The sequence below is a fragment of the Chelonia mydas genome, chromosome 12 (assembly GCF_015237465.2).
Source record: "Chelonia mydas isolate rCheMyd1 chromosome 12, rCheMyd1.pri.v2, whole genome shotgun sequence".
NCBI lineage: Eukaryota > Metazoa > Chordata > Testudines > Cheloniidae > Chelonia > Chelonia mydas.
Genome location: NC_051252.2, coordinates 26,571,599 through 26,592,343, shown reverse-complemented (window position 1 = coordinate 26,592,343; position 20,745 = coordinate 26,571,599). Strand labels below are relative to the sequence as shown.

Genomic DNA, 20,745 nt, shown 5'->3' with positions numbered 1-20,745 from the left:
CATATCTTATATTTGTACATTCCAGAACATTATATCCCATCAGTGGCAAGCATTAAGAGGAAATTCCCCCACGTGTAAAGGGCCCAACATAAGGCCAATGCACCAGTTTCAGACCAACTGGCTTTGTGCTTGACTCTGCACAGGGTGAAACTCTGCCTAACAATACCTCAATGCAGGATGGAGCTGGGATTAAAATAAGGAAACACGTCTATTAATAATCTGTCACTTTTTTCTTTTTAAAATATCATGGACTGGCTACTGCTTTTTTTGAAGTCAATTTCTAAACACACACTGACTTCAGCGGAAGTAGGATTGGCCACCAAACATATACACAGTCTGGGAAAATAAAGTATTGTTTATTTACATGGTATAATATAAGTAAACACTCAGAGCAAAAGTAATTTGATGCTGTATCATAGCATGAGATACCCCATTATCTCATGTTTTCTATGGAAAATAGCCTGAGCTGAAAAACTTGGTAACACAGAAGGCTTTTAATGGGATGTAGAATGTGATTACTTTTTTCTGGATTACTGCAATATGTAATTACTTTTTGGAGTCAGTAGAAAGAAACTGTATTAAACGATAATTATAGGACTGTATTCACTTTAAAGTTCTGTGATAGACCTAAACATTGGAGTTTTCATTAACTGTTCTCCAAAGTTAATAAAGCCATTTTTTCTTTGAAACTAGCAATTCCCTGTGAAAGAGGTGGCATGATACAAAGATTACTCTGATTTACAAATGAAAAAAGAAATTTTAAATGGTTACATAAGTTATTTGACTTGCAAATTGTAACACACTCTGAAAAGGTTTACTATCCAGAAGTACAATTTTAAGTTTTTCACTTTCATCTCTAACTCCACCTTTTTTAATCAGAAAAGAGTTAAATTAACCATTCTGTTCAATTTGTCTTATAAAATTTACATGAATAAATTAAGGAATGTATGAAAATGATGGAGAGACAGTAAAGTATGAAAAAGTAAAATGAAGGAAGGATTTCATTATACTATGTATCCTTTCTAAAATAGAAGTATATGGACAGAGATTCAAGTGACCTAAAACATCATTGTCTTGTTGAAATAATGTATTGCAATGGTGTCATATACAGGCACAGTATTCAGTGGACTATCTGCATTTCCATTATAAAACCCTTATTTATCTGGGATAACTTTTTCATTAAAAGGAAAAAAAAAGGAAAGAAAGAAAGATTACTTTGATGCTTGTAGAAATGAAGGACTAATAGAACTGGCTCAAACCAGAGACTATGCTAACTTCCCCTGAAGCTGTTTCAATGTATCTCTGACATGGGATGCCCCTGCAATATTAGTACCGAACCTCTCTTGAATAGACTGCAAGTTATGCCAAATGGTGCCAAACTGTGTGGTGGGTTTCTGATACACACTAATATCCATTAGAGATTTAGCTGATATTACCAAACTCACTTCTAATCTTAGTTTGAAGCTAGGTCTCCCAAGGTGAAAGGCTAATTCATTATCTTTCTATGCACTCTAGCCTTGGTTGATATACTGCCCCTAAAATATCTTTCATGGTGAAACATAGCCTAGAAGGAAAAGAGCACATTTTCATTTTCTTTTTATTGATTTACTTATTTTTTCTTTAAAATATATGCTTCAAACTAATTGTATGCTCTTTTTTTTCTTGCCTTTTTTAAATAAAGGAAAGTAAATACAACTTTCTATGGGGTCCTTTACTCACTTCATTTGAGTTTACAATTGCTATGTTGAGGAACCTAGATGTAGATATTCGTATTACTTTTAAAAAAAATGCATCAGAAATTTGGTCAGGGAGTTCTGATAGTACTTATCTTTTTCTTCAGTGTTCAGAAAGGAAGAAATCATGCCAAAATAATACAGGAAGTTTTGTAAATATTATAACATTTGAGATAAAAAGTTCATGTTGGATGTAAGTAATCAGACTCTGTTCTCTTTTATCCTGATGTCAATCTGGAGTAATTCTGCTCGCTTCATCATTTAAAGCAGTGCAATTGAGATCAGAATTTGGGAAACAAGCAAGTTTCTTCTCAAGTATTAAAGCTCATTTTTAATAAACAGTTTCCTGTAAGTTTGAACAATTTTGCTTTTACAAGGAAATTACCATGTTAAAATGAATTTGCTAAATACTTATTATTACAAATGTATTATGCTCTGTGCACTATTGTAATTAAGCAATTAGCATAGAGATATTTATAAAGACTGGATGTGACTTTGTTCTGTTTCTCTCTCCCCTCCTTCCACAACCTTCCCATGGAGTGTTTGTTAGGGGTCACATTGCTAGTCCAGGACTGATGGTGTCACACTGGGAGATTATGTGGGATTGTGGAAAGAATAGGTTACTAATACCTGGCTCCTGAGGATTTCTCTCATCTTATTGTGGCTAATGTGGATACAAAAACATCCCACATTTTGTGCATTGGAGGTTGGACGTAGAAGCTGGATTTTGTGACTGGTCCTCATCTAGATAATGAATCAGACTGAAAAACTGGATCTGCACTCCCCTCCCCCCAGACAAGCTTGCCGTGGCAGGGTTTTTACTGGTATTTAAAGCCCAAGACATCCACAAATTGACAAACACAACTGAATCAAAAACATCAACCCATACCCTCCCCCACAACTGAACCTAGGGCCCATGCCAAGCCCAGTATGGGTCACAGTGAATTCCTAAAGTTGTGGACTACCTATTACCTTTAACTAATAGAATTGTGAATCTTCTGTTTATTGCTCGTTCTTGTGGCTGTAATGCCAATGCATTTATCATATAAAGCATCATGTAATTTACAAAATATATTTATGAATCTGAAGGCCAGTGAACATGCACTAAATTATTCCAAAGAATGTCTCTATCAGTTATATTTTCTGCTTTTTTTGCAAAACTCTCAAAAGCAGTCAGTCACAGTTAATGAAAATACTGCTCTATAAAATTATAATACCCACATGTTTTCTACTTTCGCTGCTCTGAACACTAATATATGGCGAACCTTGATACAAACCTCTGTTGTCTCTGAGCGTAAAATTTGGATTGTGAATAATTTCAGGTGGCAAACTGAAGATAAATCTCGGTCCATTGGCTGTATCATCCTTGTCATCAGCAGTAATTGTAATAAATGGCTGTAAAAGAAAGGTAGCTTGTAAACAAATATGCCTTTGTTCGGTACATAATATATTGCATTCAAATATATTTTTTTTCAATATTGTTAATTTTGAGAGCCAAAGGGAAAAGAAAGAAAAAACATCATTTATTCTCATAAATATTCAATGGGTATAAAGCTCAAACAGACAACTATTTCTGTTACTATATTTAGTCAATGCAAATGTTTATATATATATATATATACACACACACACACACACATATATATATATATATATATATATATATATATATACACATATATATTGAGCTCAAATGTGGGCAGGTCTGAGGAAACAGCATAACCTCATTCTCCCACCCTCCCCCAAACTGGAAACATATAGACAACAAAAGTAGTGTTAATAAAATAATTCATACTCCTAATTTGAGGTAATTCTTTGCACAAGCTACTCCTAGCAGTAGGAATAATCTGCACTAGGATAATACATACACAGGATATGAATGGATACATTTGTGGGCTACACCTTGAAAGCACCACTCTATGCTTCCGTCATAGAAGACAGAGTGTCTCTCCAATATTTGATGTGTGCCCATGATTGCAAAAACTAACTTCTACCCTTGCTTCTACTGTAAGTTTGCTGGTATACACCTGTGGCCATGGCCAGCCAAAACTCAAACCTTGAAATGTAGTCTGTGTGCATGTGCGTGCACCCACACATTAATTTATTTCAATTTTGATGTCAAATACAAAGAAGTGCCTCTCTATTTGCCCTAGGCACCTTTGCCCAAACTTAAAAATAGCAACCCAGCTTCCAACTTCCATACAAAACTGAGCTCCAACCCAGGAATAAAGAACTTCCCCTATCAGGGGAATGTAACAAACAGCGGATACCTGGTTGCTCTGAGCATTTTCACAAATAAATGCTTCATAGGTTGATGCAAATTTTGGAGCATTGTCATTGACATCAAGGACCTTAATTGCTACAGGAACTTTGGCTTTCGGATGTTCTTTGCCTATAAGAATAAGTGAAGAACAAAACAAAATGGAGACAAAACAAAGCTGTAATACTTTTATTAAAGTTAAAAAAAGAAAGAACCAAAAACAAATTATTCCCGCTTTTTATTATTCCAGCTGTTATACCCCACATAAACAATGTGAGGAGTATAGTATTTATATCATCGAGTTGAAATCCTCTGTGGAATACTTACGGACTTCATTTGCACAGACAGAGATGTTATGCCAAGCAATTTCTTCCCTATCCAGAGTTTTTATGGTCTTAATGTAACCATCTTCTAGATCGATACTAAAATATCTTTCAAGGTCAGTGTGACGATCAATTGAATACCTTGAAGGAGATGAAAATTGGGTATTAGACAAAAGAATTACTTTGCAGCCTGATGTTTCAGTGTTTGTTCAACGGTATATTTTCATATTATGTTAATATAGTTTTTCAGTAGCATGTTTGCAAGATGGACATATTAATGGAATTTATCAAGCAACTTTTTAATGGAAATATATTTCCATTATTTATTAATATCTATGTAGCAGAGGCATTTTGCACTCTCAAGTTCTTATATAGTATAGATAATAAAAGCATCTATTCTTTGAAGACCTTAAATGATAACCTTTGAAAAGTGTCTAAATTCCTTTAATTTGTATGGGGATATTTATATTTTCCACCTGTTCCATATTTATTTCTTTTAATTTTCAGAACACTGAGAGCATTGTAGAATTTATCATTTCCTAGATTATTTAAAATTTTTAATTGATTTACTAAACGTCTCTTTATTCTTATACAACAGTCTGTTTTACTATGGCTTTCAGACCTTCACTTTGCAACTATTTGGAGCATATGTTATGACAACAAAGCATTTTAAATAGCTTCATATCTTAGTTAATAGTAGCAAGATGACACCAGAAAAAACACACAGCAAATGCTACTTTATACCTCTCTCACTGTATGTGTACATCTGTGTGTGTGTATGTACATATATGCAAAGACACATAGTGGTTGTCATAAAAAGTTAACAGTTGACCTTAGTAACCACACTATTTCTATTCTAACTTTATTGAAAAATTTATGTCTTTGATAATATTGTAGTAAATATACCTTGTAATAGTGACCAATGTGAGTTGGTATGCAGACAGACATAGCTATAACAAATTGTACATTAAATATGTCCTAAACATGAGAAAATGTGCAAAATGAATAGCTATGAAAAGATACATGCAAATAAAAGAAAATAATTGACTAGGTACCATTACATCATATTAACTAAAAAGTTACCTTGTTTATCTCCATATAAACAATAGGACTAGATTAATAAAGTGTACCTTATAGGTTTATTTGCAGCATCAGGGTCTTTGGCATGTACTCTCCCAACAACAGAACCAGCTGCCGCGTTCTCTTGTACTTCAAGAATATAACTTGGTGCTAAAAATATGGGTGGCTCATCAGCATCCTCAACTGCTACCTTTACAGTTACAGTATCCTTGAATGGTCCATTGCTGATGAACTTAGGATCAATATGTACATTGGCTGCCTCTACCTTCAGACTGTAGGACTTTTTGGTTTCAAAATCTAGGAGCTGTAAGAAATAAGAGGATGATGCATCAGTTGTACAGTGCCAACAACACTGAAATGTAAAAGCTAGTTCCTTAGATTGTGATAGCAGAATCCCTATAAATCAGATGTGTGCATAGCACTTAATATGCAAAGACTCAAAAGTCTGAGGCCTTCAAAATGTGCTAAATACTCAAAGTGAGGCGCTACCCACTACATCTACAGGAGAGAAAAAAACTCAACATACTGGGCCAGATTCCCTACCATGCCCTGTGCCTGTTGTACTGCTTAGGAAACCACCCACATCTCATCAGCTGGGGAGTCCTCCAGCAGCAGGGAGTCCCTGCTGCTACTCCAACTAGAGCCCCAACACAGAGAGCATGTTGGGGCAAGGAGCAGTAAGGAAGGGATGTGTCTGGAGCATGCTGCGCTCTGCCTATCCCCAGCTAGCAGGCAGTCCCTTGGGGACAGTTGGAAGGGGGCCTACTTTAGAGCAGGGTGATCAATTATTTTTTGTCAAGGTCCAAATTTCTCAGTCAAGGTCCAGACTCAAGATAAAATAATAATAATAATAATAATAATAATAAGTAAATAAAAGGATTTTATGGTATGTTCAAAATCCCGCTTTGGCCAATGATCCACCTATTGACTATGCCTGCACTAGGGGCTGAATCAAAGATCCAGAACTGGCCCTTTTACTTGAGACATGCCTTCTATGTTCATACATTAAAGTCAGAGGATAGCATAGGAGGTGCTATAGTGGCCCCACACCAACTAGGAATTTCCTCACTGTGGAAGAATCCTCCAGAAGTTGGATGTGTCGGTTTTATGGACACTGTGTGGTGGTGAGCTGGCACCCAATGGCCATAGGAAGGCTCAGGATCTGGCCCATATGAAGGAAAGAGAGGTTGATGTGAGTCATATGACATAGTGAATAAATTATGTGAGTTCAAGTTGATGATTAGTATTGTAATAGAATTACACTTGTATTTGGCATAGTGTCTTTCTAACTCATCTACTGAACAACCACTTTTCAAAAAGTAAATAGGAAATAACAATTAATGAATAAATATTATACACATAATGGTGGGGAAAGTGTGAAGATTATTCTTTCAACTTCTATAGGTCTTCCATCCAAGGATATCTGAGCACTTTAGCAATATGAAGGGAATAAGCCTCACCACAGCCTGTGAGGTAGGAATTATTCTCCATGTTTCAGATGACCGATCCTAGCTATGGTGTACCTGCAATTTGTCACTGACAGAGAGATTGCAATGCTTCAGTATCGTAAGCCAGAATATGGTTATGTCCTTAAATGTCTGAGAGACAGGTGCCAACTATGGCTATCAAACTATGCTAACAGCATAGAATGGACTGCAGGCAGTGATAGCATACCAGCTACTGCAAAAAAAGGAGTACAAACTCAGTTATTGAAGAACTATTAAAACAATGAGCAATCAAAAAACATCACAGCAGTGCAATAACTACCAGTATTCTGAGCAGTGACTGCTTCACCATCTCAAAAGCAAAGAACCATCTCCAAGAAATAGATATGGATAATCTTTACCAACAGACCAGGAGAAGACCTGCACCTCTCCCACATGTTCAAATCAAAGAACATGGATCCCACAAACAGAGGTTAAGACCCAAAATGGGAGAACCACATCAAAATGCACAGTATCCTCCTTAGAACATGGTGAATAGATCTTAACCAGCAGAGCGAGGAAGGATGGGCCCATGGTGCGGGTGCTAGTCTGGGATTTAAGAGAATCAGGGTCAATTCCCTGCTCTGCTACAGACTTTCTGTGTGAACTTGTGCTAGTCTCTTAGCATTCTGTGTATCAGTTCCCTATCTGTAAAATGAGGACAGTTGTGTTACCACAGGGTGCTCTGGGGATAATACATGAAAGACTGTGAGACACTCAGATAGCATGGTAAAAAGGGCCATATACGTATCTAATATACTGCTTGTCAAAAAAACCTACAGTCTTTTTACCCAAATGACAAAGACTTAATTAGACTATCAAAAATGAGGTGATAATCAGATAAAAACCACAGAAGTTGTTTGAAAAAAAATTAGAATGGTTAATTCTGAAGAGATGTTATAAACAGAAAATGACAGATATACATGTTAGCTTATATACAGTCATCTATGAGGAAAAAAGGAAATGTACATTTGTACTAAAATGTTGTCAATGCACTTCCAACGATGTCATCTGATGTATTAGAAATATACTGCATAAGTTCTTCAGCATTTGAGATCATACATGAGAGCAGATCAGAGAATAGGATGTCTATAAGGATGCTCACTTTTGAAAAAAGTAGCGTACCAAAGTAATCAATATGTTCATATTCAGCTATCAGTATCAACCAATATTGTTATCCATATATTTAGTGATGTTAACTTTGTACCTCTCTCACTGTATGTGTGTATATGTGTGTGTGTATGTACATATATGTTTCATTATCTCAGTATGGACTATGGATATGCAAACACCCCTGACTGAGGCCTGCTTGACTGGGATCTTAGAGAGACTCTTCAAGACTGGTAGGCCCAAAGCATGGGGTTAAATTCCATTAACTAGAAGGTTGGGTACGGGAATGGTGTGGAGAGGGATTTCAGATCTGCTTCCTCTCTGGCATTAGAAATAAACAGTCATGCATCAGTCTTTATGGGCCAGATCCTTTGCTAAATGCTGAGCACCTCCTGTGAGGTGATCAGCACCCTCAACTTCCATTGAAGGTAGCAGGAGTTGAGAGCACTCAGCAAATCACAGGACTGTTCCTCACGTCACAGGAGTGAGCCCTATACATTTTGTATTGGCTTGAGAGACAGGAAATTGTATACATAAATAAAACAGGGTGTTGATTTATTTGCGTTTTGTGTGTGTGTGCTTGTTTGTTTGATTACAGGTATGCACTTTGTGATACAGTGTTGCTGTACTAGAGGTTAACTGATTTTCTAACAATTGCATACTCTTGTTATAGTTGAGACTTTATTGTGCTGGCACTTCTGTGTCATGGCAATATTTACAAGAGCCCCTTCTCCCTGATCTATGTACCCATTTTGGGAAAAGTTCCAGGGTGAACTAATGTTACTCAAGTCCCTCATGAAATTGACCTAGGATTGGGTCAGAGGTAAGAAATATTCTGTAGATAACTGCTCAATTCTTCCTACACAAAGCAGACATTTGGGGTTTGATCTAGCACAGCACAGCTGCACGGTGAAGAAAGCAAAAGGTGAAAAGCAAAACAGGGAGTTCATGGAATATGATCCCCAACTAATGAGATGCTGCTTCTTGTCCCCCCACCCCCCGCTCCCAAGTAAAGTAGCAAAGTGCCTCATGAATGCAGAGGATCACACTTAAGCCCATATCGCCTCAAAAATGCCCATTGTCCGCACACACCACACCCCAATGTTACCCTTTGTTTTGAGAATAAAAGAATGAGTACATAAGGGACTTCAGACTTCATACCCTAGAGTGAAGAGGAATGTGCCTGGTATTTACCAGTATTGTTGAAGCCATGTAGGGTTCCAGGACATTAGAGAGACAAGGTGGGTAAGAATAATATCTTTTGTTGGACCAACTTCTGTTGGTGAGCGAGAGAGGCTTTCGAGCTTACACAGAGCTCTGACCTGAAGAAGAGCTCTGTGTAAGGTCAAAAGCTTGTCACTCTCACCAACAGAAGTTGGTCCAATAAAAGACATTACCTCACCCACCTTGTGTCCTTAGTGTTTAGCCTCACTTGTGCACATGCACAGTCTCCTCTTACCCATGTGTTGGAGGAGAGCAATGATGCCATGGTCCATATTTGAGACCTCACTCTCACTTGTAATGTAGTGGGCACAGAAAATGACCTGGGGTTATCTAGGTATAAATTAAAACTACAGGGAGTGTTTGCTAGGTTTGGGTGTTGTGCAAGGATTTGTTACTAATGAAGTTGAGGCTGTTGCATTTCATCATGACTTGCTATCAGGTGTTCATTGTTCTATGTGCAGTGGCATCAGCAATGTAATACAAGGAAACTGTTTTTGAATTGTGGGCACAAGCCATTTGAAATTATCTTAGCTAGTCAAATGGCAGAATCCCTTGATGGGAATATAACATTTTTCTATTTGACTTTCTATTCTTACTTGCACACCACTTTATCCTTTTCTTTCTATCTAGGTAGAATGAGAGGGAAGCAGTATTGATATTTTAAATGATTTCTTTTAACAGAAATACAGGCAAATCCTTGATACTTTGCATATTATCTTAAAATTCTTATGACACTACCAACTTGAAAATGAATGCTTGATTAAAACAAATAAAGCAATCCCATCGTTTATTTCTGCAGTAATTCTCAGTATGCTTTGAAGAGTGAAAGGTGTTGATTTCTCAAGTGGTAGATCAGTACAGAATGCTATTAAAGAATATATAATAATTTCTTCCCTTTATATTAATAAACCCACTATAGAGGTTTTTTTGTAGTACTGCTTTCCATTCAGTTACTTCTTTCCATTTTGGCTCTGGGCATTATCAGAGAACAGTAAAATGGGAGCTCAGAGTTAATCACAGCTTCATAACCAAAATTATATACAATTGCATTTACCATAATTTTAACATGAACAGTAATCTATTGGTATTGTATCTTCTATGATAAAGAAAATGAAGTATGTTGTGTATATTAATAGGCTTGAAAGGACAGGAGTGCTCACCTTCTTAAGCTTCACAACACCTTCCTGAGTCTCATAATCTGTTGTAATTTCAAACATTTCCACACCATCTCCATCAATGATGCTGTAAGTCACTAAGCCATTTTCTCCAATATCTGGATCTTTGGCCTTCAGTCGTCCTACTTCTTCCCCTGGAATGGATGCTTCTGATATTGACATCTGGTACACACCTAGGCAAAAAGCATTCAGTTGTAATTACACAGTTTGCTTCTTAAAGTATTTGTATTTTTTACCTGTTTCATTTATACATGTAAAAATAGCACAGCAAATTATTAAACTTTAAATTATCCACATGCAGTAATGGAGTTATCCATTGAAGGAATGGTTATATTATAAAGGTCTAGGTTACTTTGAGATTGAGGTCGTTAGTGAAATCTGCGGTCATGTTGCTAATCTGTATAAAATTACCTTCCCAATTACTACCTTCACCTCTAGTGTGCTAGCAGGAGTTAAAAGGCCAACTGATCATACAATCAGAATGCAGAAATTATTGTGACATCAAGGTTATAATTCATACTGGAGATGTTATTACAAAAATCTAGAGAAAATTACATTTCAAATGATTCATGGTATGAACTTCAACTGCGAGAAGCCTAGGAGGGTAACTGCCATTCATTCAAAAGCCACAAATTATAGAACAGGAACTGGATAAAATCTTACTGCTGTGGCACTTAAAAGAATAAATCTGCTGCTTTCCATGGTTCTCACTTGGAATATGAAATTGCATTCACTGCAAAGTAGTGAAATTTAGCACAATTCAGTACACGCCCGACTATGTGGGGCCCAAGTACAGATCCATAGAGGGGAGAATAACAGGAAAATTCCCACCCTAACTCAGGGACTATCCCCTCTGTGGGTCCCAGTGCCACAAATCTCTGGAAAGGGTGAGGATGGTGCAGCGTAAGCAATGCTCCTGTGCACCAGAAGGCTCCAAGCAATATCCTGTCTCCTGAGGCACAGTCCTCCTGCAGCTTCTTACACAATGCAAATCTCTGGGTGCCTTCCAACCCAAGCCAGAGTTTAAATAACATAGCCTGCCCGTAAATACCGATTAACAACTTTGGAATTCTTTACATTACCGATAGCATGAACAAACCCAGGAAAGCATACAGCCAGCAAGATAAAATATAATGGGGTAAATCTAACCCCCACCCTCAAGTATCATTTGAGGAACATCAGTGGAGGTATACCAGGTGTGGACTTGCTTCAGTCATTGTAAGCACAATAGCATATATGATAGAAATGAAACACTAACTTCAGTCACAAACAATCCTAAATTAAAGCAGGTTTCACAATAACAGTTCAATCTATTGACAGAAGGTCACTTGGACCTCAAATGAATGCAATGTGTTAAACTGTTAGACTTCTGCAAATCTAAGATCTTTCTTTTCTTACTGGACAAGTGAAACTTTTTTTTTAAATACAATTCAGCGCAGTTTGTCCTACATGGTAGAAAATCCCCTCCAGGATAGGGGTAATTTTAAGGCTCCATGCCTGGGCTTCCATCCAGCTCCAAAGTTTGAATGAGCTAAAATAAACAACTAAATAAGACGAAAATATATCTGAAAACCAAATAGCTAGCCTGGCAACTAAAAACTAATGCACTTTACTTGTAGTAACTAGCATTATTTGTCACCAATCAGAAAATTTAATTGAGCTAAATTTTATTTGATCGGCCACCTGTGAATATAACTATTCACAAGGGAATAAAGGTACAATCCTACAATCTTTAGCTACGTGAACAGTCCTGACTTCAGTAGGACTATACATACAAGTGAAGGATGCAGCATCAGGCCCTAAAATTGAAAGAATACATGAAATAGAAAGTGATCCTCACTCAGCTCCAGGGCTGTCAAAGAGCTGAAAGAGCATAACCGTGAGTTGTTAGCAGGATGTGCAGTGCTCTTTCATCTGTGGCCAAGGAAAGCACCTCTTGCCTGAGAAACACCTTAGACGGCGTATGGTGTAGCTGAGGTAAAAAGATTGAATAGATCATCTGCCATTCACCAATATTTATCAATAGACAGAAGTGGACTTGCACAGTTAGAAATGACTATCATAAACTACAACTTGGAAATAGCTATGAATAGAGAGAACTGTATAAGGGAAAGCCACATTGGCTCTTCTTTAGAACAGTGTTAGTCTCACTGCAAGAGCCTACGAGTGGGTGTAGACCAAGGTACTGTGGAAACCCCACATATATTGTACATCTCCAAAAACAGAATAAACTGCTGACACACAGTGGAGGTGAGAATTTGAAGATCCGTTCTTTTAACTCCTCCTGGTTCTCCATCAGATTTTTGACAGAATCTCAAAGATTTTTTTTCTGGTAATGTTGTTATAGTCTGAACAGAATGTGAAACGGAGCCTGCTTTTTCTGAGCAGGCTTTTGTACATCTGCAGTGTTAAAAATTCAAGTTGGAAAACACTTATTAAGTAATCTTAATCCATCATTGCCGCAGTGCAAGTCTTTCCCCTAAAATATATTTTCAAGGACTTTCTCCAGCCTAGTTTTAACTGTCTCAATTACAGGGGCTTCACTTCCATAAAAGTCTAGACTACATCACATTGATCTCACCATAGGTACGTTTATAATTCAACATGGTTCGATGGTTTTCAAAATGAAGCGTGGCGCCAGGAATCCCCTGGCTTCTAATCCTGGCTCTGAAAATGACTCACTCTGTAGCACTGGACAAATCATTTAAGGACTCTGCAGAAAATAATACTTACCTATCTCACATTTCTGATGTGGTACTCCATTAGTTACTATTTCTTTGAATATACAAGGCACTACATAAGTGTTAAGTATAATTAGTAGTAACCGTTATGTATTAAGGGACTTGTCACTTACTCTGTGGGAACTTTGGTGGGTTGTCATTGACATCAGTAAGTGTAATTGTCACTTTGGTTGTCCCTGAGAGTCCTCCCATGTGTCCTCCCATATCTTTTGCCTGTATTACAACATGATATTCTTCCTTAGCTTCTCTGTCCATGTTGGGAAGAGCAGTTCTAATAATACCTGTACATTCAAGCAAAAATGTCATATAAATATTTTTAGTCACGCAAAACTGGTACCTGCATATTATACAGTGTATTTAAGATGTATCATACATGCTGCATAGAGCAACAATGGCCCAGAGTCTCCCTTGGGTTCTAGCCACTATGCACCATACCATGCAGGGAACGCGGCCCTAAAAGCAACACAGCTGACCACAGGGTAATTCTTTAGCAGCATAGAGCCTGCATTTCAGCTTCTACACTATCTCTCTGCAACTCACAGAGGGGAATAGTCTTGTCTCAGGGATACCTCTCTTAAATGCTAATACATGCCACAGGACCACCCTACTGAACCGCTCGGGCAGAGGAAGGAGAGAATGAAGGTGACTTAGAGCTATTTGTACGCACACCCCAAGATGAACTACATTGCCCCATAGCTGCTACTGAGGATCTGGGCCAAAATATTTAGTTATTCATATTAATGTACTCAAAAAAGTGATGGTGTTCCAAACAAATAAGCCTGGCTCAGTCATACCTGTTTGTGCTTCCACGGAGAAGTACGGCTGACCTTCAAGAATACTGTAAACCAGTTTGGCACTGTTCCCATAGGTAGGATCATCAGCATCCGAAGCGGTTACCTGAATAACTGATGTACCTAAAAAAGTAGAGAAAGGACATTTAAAAAGCAAATGTGTTTGCTAAAGCCACAGAGGTGCTTTCAGTCAAACCACAGAGAAGCCTGTTTTATGTGACTTTTTCCACTCCAAAAAAACAAAACAAAAACATTTCACCAATTACTGAGATCTATTTTAGCAATTTGTGCTTTAGAAAATACAAGCCCTAGGAAGTCACCAATAATGATAGTGATTATGGGTCATCTCCATCCAATAAATTATACAGCCTAATATACATTATACTACTTGGGCATTATACAGCCACCCAAGACTACCTCCTTCATATGTGTACTTGTGGAGCTACACTCTCCACAAGTACACTTACAGAAATGCTGCTTGTAGTGATCCCCAAGGCAGGGGTGAGCTTTTCTCTGGCTGGCTGATTTCAACCAGGGGAAAATGTAAAGTGGCATTATGCTCTAGCTTACAGCTACATTACATAGCTCAGCCAAGATTAAGAGTACTATACGCCCTGTAGATCACTGCACCTCTTGCGCCACAAACCTTGGTTTGACCCCTCTCAATTGGGGGAACCCTCCCCACTCCTCGACCCGCATACAGGCTTGCAGAGACTCTACAACCATCAGTCTTGTAGCATTGCCAACTCTCATGATTTTATCTCAAGTGATTTCAGAGGGGTTTGGAGCTCGTCTGGTGATGCTCCAACCCATTCCAGAAGTTCAGCCCTTCTGGAAGCCAGCAGAGTCTCTCATCTTGGCTCACCATGCTCAGAGGGGAGGTGGGGGGGGGGGCAGAGGGAGCAAAGAGCCCAGCAGCTCTGTGTCCCTCAACTTTCTTCTCCCTCTCCCCTCCTGTGAGAAACACAGACAGGACGGTGTTTCTTCTCCTCCCCCCTGCAAAATCCAGCCTAGGAATGGGCAGAGGGGTGTGAAAAGCCCCCTGGTGCCCCCCCACCCAAGCCTGGGAAAAGAGAGATAAGAGGGGACGCTGCTGCTGCCCACCAGGCCTGGACATGTGTGAAGAACCCTGTGAGGAGCAGAGGTGAGGCTGGGAGTGCTGAACTGGGGTGTGGGGACTACAGGGTGCTGCCAGGTTTGGGGAACGGGAGAAGCCTGGGGGCTGTGGGAAGGAAGAATAATTAAAATAAAATGAATTATTTTTAGCTTTTTGAACTACTAATTAGGAGAGATTTTTTAACAATAAATGTTTTGTGATTGTGGGATATTGTATTTACTTACGTAGTTATTGAATTATACAAAGAAAGAACAATGATTTACAGTTATTTTTGACATATTTTGAATATAATTGTATTGATTATTTAAAAAAATAGTTTGGGCCTAAACATAATTACTGCACTGAAAGACAGAAAGCTCTGAAAGCTGGTTGATGTTGTAATGGTATTCTTGCATGTACACATGTTTGCAGCTCACATAAATCTTTACTGAAAAATAACTGGAAAACTTGATACATAGAGGAAGTGATGTGTGTGATGAGGCTGTTCATTTCTCAGCTCCATTTTATAGGCCTTCCACAGTATGCTTCTAAATATGTGTGATTTAGGGTTTTTACCATCATATTTTAATTTTATCACACCATGGATCTTCACTGAGCGTTATCTCGGGTATAATCACTTAATACATGTACTCCCTGTTTTTCCAACCAGGAGGGATGCCTTCTCTCAGCCCCAGCCCTCCATTTTTGAAGGGATACTTTTGAGATACCAATAACAGAAGCATCACGAAATTATATTTAAATGAGTCTTTGCTTAGCACTAGCCCCCACCCCCCAAAAACCCACCAAAAATACCACTCTGCATCTTCTCTATTCTAATTCTCCTTCAATATGCATACACTGCATCTGCATTTGAGCTGCCATAGAAAGATATGTGTGCATTAAAAGGTTGACTTTTCAATCTGAAATTATCACACACACATTTCCAGAAGAGTAGAGACAGTGTTAAAAAATCAAAAGACAGATTAAAATACATGGTTTGATGGTGGTTTTTAAATCTCATGATTTCTGAGGCCAGTCTCATGATTTTGACCTTGTGAGGGGGTCTGACTCAAGATTTTTGATCTCTTGTGGTTGGCAATACTGGATTTGCTGTAGCAGAGTTTGAATCCTTCAGCTAATTAGAGCAAATGACAGAGGATATTTCATTGATTAATAGAGGAACTGAATACATTTTACCTTCCAGACATTGGGAAGATGTTAATTAGATGTACCTAAGATTCACTGTCAATGTAATTTACTCCAAAAAAGTGTAAAAAGGCATGCATTTATCTGTACTTACCCACGTTGGACCTCTCTGGCACATTTGCATGATAGTTTTCATGTAGGAACTCAGGTGGGTTGTCATTTATATCTTGAACTTTCACAATGAATTCAGAGGGTGGTTCCAAAGGTCTGTTCGTGTTTCTGTCTACAGCTTGTGCCGTTAAAATATACTGAGCTCTCTCTTCTCGGTCCAGTGTCTTTGTTGCATGGATGTTCCCTGATTTGTCATCAATAACAAAAATGATTCCTGCGCCTTCACCTGAGAGAATGTATTTAATGTTTCCGTCTCCAGAATCGATATCTGAATGAAGCTACAAAATGATAAACATACATATTGTAACAAACCAATATACACTATGTATTTCCAGCCACTAAAATAGTAATTGAATTACTGTGCATTACTGTCTAGCCACTGCTGACTCAACTTTCTTAACTTTCATAACTAATGCAGACTTCAATTTAATAAGTTAGGTGCGCAATGGACCAGATTTTCTTTTGCTTACATGTGTCTAACTTTCATTTAACTCAACAAACTGATGACAGAATTTGGCTCACTGAGTCTGACTCTCCACTCTATTACACCGTTCTTAAGCTAAAATAACCCAACTGACTTTGGAGGAGGTAAAATAAGTGTAACAGAGGGGAGAGTCAGGCCCAGAATATCTAATGCAGTCTAACATATTTAATCTTACTGAGTAATATCTTAAAATCTAGATGTACAATTAGAGTATGTGTTCACTGCAGCTGGGAGCTGTAACTCCCAGAGCAGATAGACAGACTTGCATTAGCTCTCCTCTAATGATAGCAGCATGGCCATGTGGCACAGGTGGTGGTTCACGCTAGCCGCCCAAGTCCAAGCCTGCCAGCCCAAGCTGTTGCTTGTGCCACATGGCTATTTTTAGTGAGCTAGTGCTAGTCCGTCTAACTGCCCTGAGATTGACATCTCCCAGCTGCCTTGTAGACATACACTTAGGTTCTTTTTTCCTTTGGTGTGTCAGGTCAAATCTGTTTTTAACTTTTGCACAGGTTGGTATTTTCTAGGCTATCCTTACAACAGTGAGAGCTATGCTCTAATGACTGGACACCAAAATTGAGAATGGTATGATGATTTACTGGGACACAGTGGCCAGTTTGGGGATCAGGCTTGTTGCGCAAATGATCCTTTTGGTCCTAGTAGAGAAGGTTTCAATCTACTGCTCTCAGGCCACAAGTCAAAGTGTACTGAAGTCAATGGAAAGACTCTCCTTGATTTCAATACACTTTGGATCAGATTCTTATTAAGCTACAGATGAAACGATTAATACCAGAAGTTTCAGAGGGTGCTGATTAGGCAGCTGGTATGAAAGAAAAGTACTGGAGGAAAAAAAAGCAGCTCACACTGCAATGAGGCTGGAAATAGTAAACATTAAAATACGAACGAAAATGTAGAATACATTTCTTACCTTGCCAACTAGTACAGGATCTGGTCCTGTGTACTCTTCTATTACAAAGAACTGATTCCACACCCAGCCTCTTTTTGAACGATGCAGAACTTGCCCTTCTTTTCCTTTTTCATGGTGACCATGGAGTGACGGCCTTAAATGGTTGAGTTTTTCTGTAGACATGGCATGGCTGTAATATAGCATGCCCAGGCATATAAGAGCAGCATGTAAACAACTGTCCTCCTTCATTTTTGGTTAATTTATAGGCACAGGAGTATTCGAGAATCTCCTCCTTCCACCCAGGGCCACCTCTGAAGTAAGAACCTCGGAGCTAATGGAAATTTTCAGATGTAATGTTCTGCATATAGGATGCCACTGGTCATTAAGTGCATCACTTTAATGCTCTGCAGGTTCTCAGCTTAATTGCTGAAAGAAAGAGGAGTGGAGAAAAGTGTCAGTCTTTCCCCTATCTTTGAGAAGTGACAATTATAAGCCAACTGTAATTTCTAAAATGAAACTAGTACCAACATAGCACAGGGGTAATACCCGTTGTCCACTGAAAGAATATAACAGCCATCAAAAACTAATGATTCAGTAGGAAAATAATACTTTGATATAATTACCACCAACTATGAATATTCTAAATAAGGTTTTTCTTTTCTGGTGCTTTTCCAGTAAAACTCCTTGCTTTTTTACTCAAGAGTCTGTCAATTCTTCTCCTGATTCAGGAGACAATGATGCACATATAGATCGCAGATTGCATTCAGTACTCTAAGAAAATATTGTCAGTGAGTGCTTAGAAGCATTCCCAAACTTCAGTGTTTCCCTTATCACTCCTGTCTCCACCAACCTTCATCATGAATGAGTAAAAATACCTACAGACTCTTTGATAATGTGACCTTTGGCAGTAGCACCTATTCCAGGTGTCTCTAAGGGTACGTCTGCAATGTCATAAAAGACCCATGGCTGCAAATGGCCCTGGTCCACTGACTCAGGCTTAGGCTGCCAGCTAAAAATTGCAGTGTAGACATTCGGGTTCAAGCTGGAACCCAGGCTCTGAAACCCCATGAGAGTGGTGAGTCTCAAAGCCCAATCTTTAGCCTAATCCTGAATGGCTAGAATGCCATGCTTAGCCCCACAATCCGAAGTTAATTGACCCAGGCTCTGAGACGCAGTGCCACAGGTTTTTATTTTATTGCAATATATACATACGCCTAAGTTTTAGTTGCTCAAATGACATTGCCTCTTTCTTTATATCTGATCACTTCTATGTGTAATAGGTCAGGGTCAAAGTTTGACCATAAGATTGTCTAATACAGTGAGACCTGAACTAAGACTACACTTCCTGTACTAACAACCTATCTTAAAGTACCCCTTGGATATACCCCTGGGGCTTCCCATGCAATGTTTTTTCTGCCTTTATTTAAAGAACATCTGTACTCTGTGGTGCTGGAACAATCTGTACAGTGGGGGTGCTGAGAGCCATTGAACCAAACTGTAAACCCTGTGTATGATGGACACCAGCAGCCCTAGTTCCAGCACCTATACCTGTACTGAACCACCAACTTTTACTGTTCCTGGAATGTTTATTTTAGGATTCTCAGTAATTCACTTTGTATCTGCTACAGAATACTAACAAAATACTAACTTAAGGCTATATTCTTTCTCTCACACACACACAATGTTCTGTGTTAGTTAAGGATTCTCTATAATAATACATGTAACACAGAAAGACAAGGAACTGAAAAGTTAATGCTGCCCACACTCTACTCCTTCACCCAAAGACACTCAGCTCACTATTAGCACAGCCACACCACAGAGCATGCACCCCAGTCTTAACTCTCTCCCAGTAGAAATGCCACACATTTATCATCCCCTTCCCCAAATCCTATTTAGACCCTCCCTACCACTGTACTCTTTGCACAGTTCTGTTCAAAAGCATACATTCAAGTTTGTGATAAACATTTGGGGGCAGACACACTGTGTTTTTCATATAAAACAAAGACGTTGATCTTCCATTTTTAGTGTAAACCAGAAACAATCTTAACTATGACATGGCAATGGCTCCAGCCTAATATTTAATGAGGATTATGCATATATTTGAGAACAATCTGGCACAGAAGAATTTCACTTTTTTTTCTCAGGAATATTTAATAAGACCATTTAAAGTAACCATTTGAATTTTTTTCAATATTATTTTCTCTATGCCATATTATGAAAGAGTCATAAAAGGATGGGAGATAGGAAAGCCAAGAACACTATTCATCCTTTAAAGGAAAACCCCACAATTTGGCTCAGAAAAATGATTTAAAATTTCAGAAATCTATGTTAGGTATAAACTGTGCATTGTATCAAGGAACGACAGATTTAGTCAGAGCTGTACTTTCTGAGCTTACTTATGTTTGCGGCCATTTTGCTGATAAGTGAAATTATTTTTGACACCAGAAGCGCTGGAGCCTGAAATAAGAGACTGAAAACTAGTTTTTATTCTGTATTATTAGTGTTTTATTCATGAAAAAAAGTCACCATGGAACGATCTTTCTCTGATAATAACTCATTCTTAGAGAAAATGGAAACAGATTATTTCTCACTTTTGTGTAGAAAAGTCAAACTGCAGCACCTATTACTTGATGATCACTGGCTAAGCGTCACTTCCATTTAAGTAAATATCCATTAAACGTAGCTCAAAGTTTAGAAATGTCATCTTAAATATGTAGCCAAATTCTTCTCCAGTTACACAGGTGTAAATCCAGAGTCACTCCAATCCACTCAGCGGAATGAATCTGGATTTACACCAGAGCTGAGAGCTGAATTTAACCCACAATGAGCAGGCTTTAAAGTCACCTCTGTAGTGTTACAATGGGATATTTTTGTCTGCATTCATCTGTTTTGGGCACAACCAAAACTCTAAATACTGTAGCTGGCTCAGCTTGTTGCATAACTGCATTCACTTAACCTAAAATATGGATGTGTTTCAGGAGCAGTTTCCTATGGAGTGTCCTTTCAAATGAATGGAGCACCAT

At 38.4% G+C, this 20,745-nt stretch overlaps 1 protein-coding gene across 2 annotated transcripts in view; it reads right to left on the bottom strand.

Annotated features, from left to right (window-relative positions):
- The window catches only part of CDH11 (cadherin 11), a 109,635-nt gene that overhangs the window by 9,509 nt on the left and 79,381 nt on the right, over positions 1-20,745 (bottom strand). For both annotated transcript variants that reach the window (XM_037877846.2, XM_007058623.4), the window contains exons 3-11: positions 17,744-18,148; positions 16,318-16,612; positions 13,925-14,044; positions 13,244-13,411; positions 10,375-10,562; positions 5,447-5,700; positions 4,321-4,457; positions 4,004-4,125; positions 3,011-3,128 (exon numbers count right to left, since the gene is read on the bottom strand). In XM_037877846.2, the coding sequence (XP_037733774.1) occupies positions 3,011-3,128; positions 4,004-4,125; positions 4,321-4,457; positions 5,447-5,700; positions 10,375-10,562; positions 13,244-13,411; positions 13,925-14,044; positions 16,318-16,612; positions 17,744-17,971 (1,630 nt within the window). In that variant the 5' untranslated portion in view covers positions 17,972-18,148. The remainder of the gene's footprint in view (positions 1-3,010; positions 3,129-4,003; positions 4,126-4,320; positions 4,458-5,446; positions 5,701-10,374; positions 10,563-13,243; positions 13,412-13,924; positions 14,045-16,317; positions 16,613-17,743; positions 18,149-20,745) is intronic.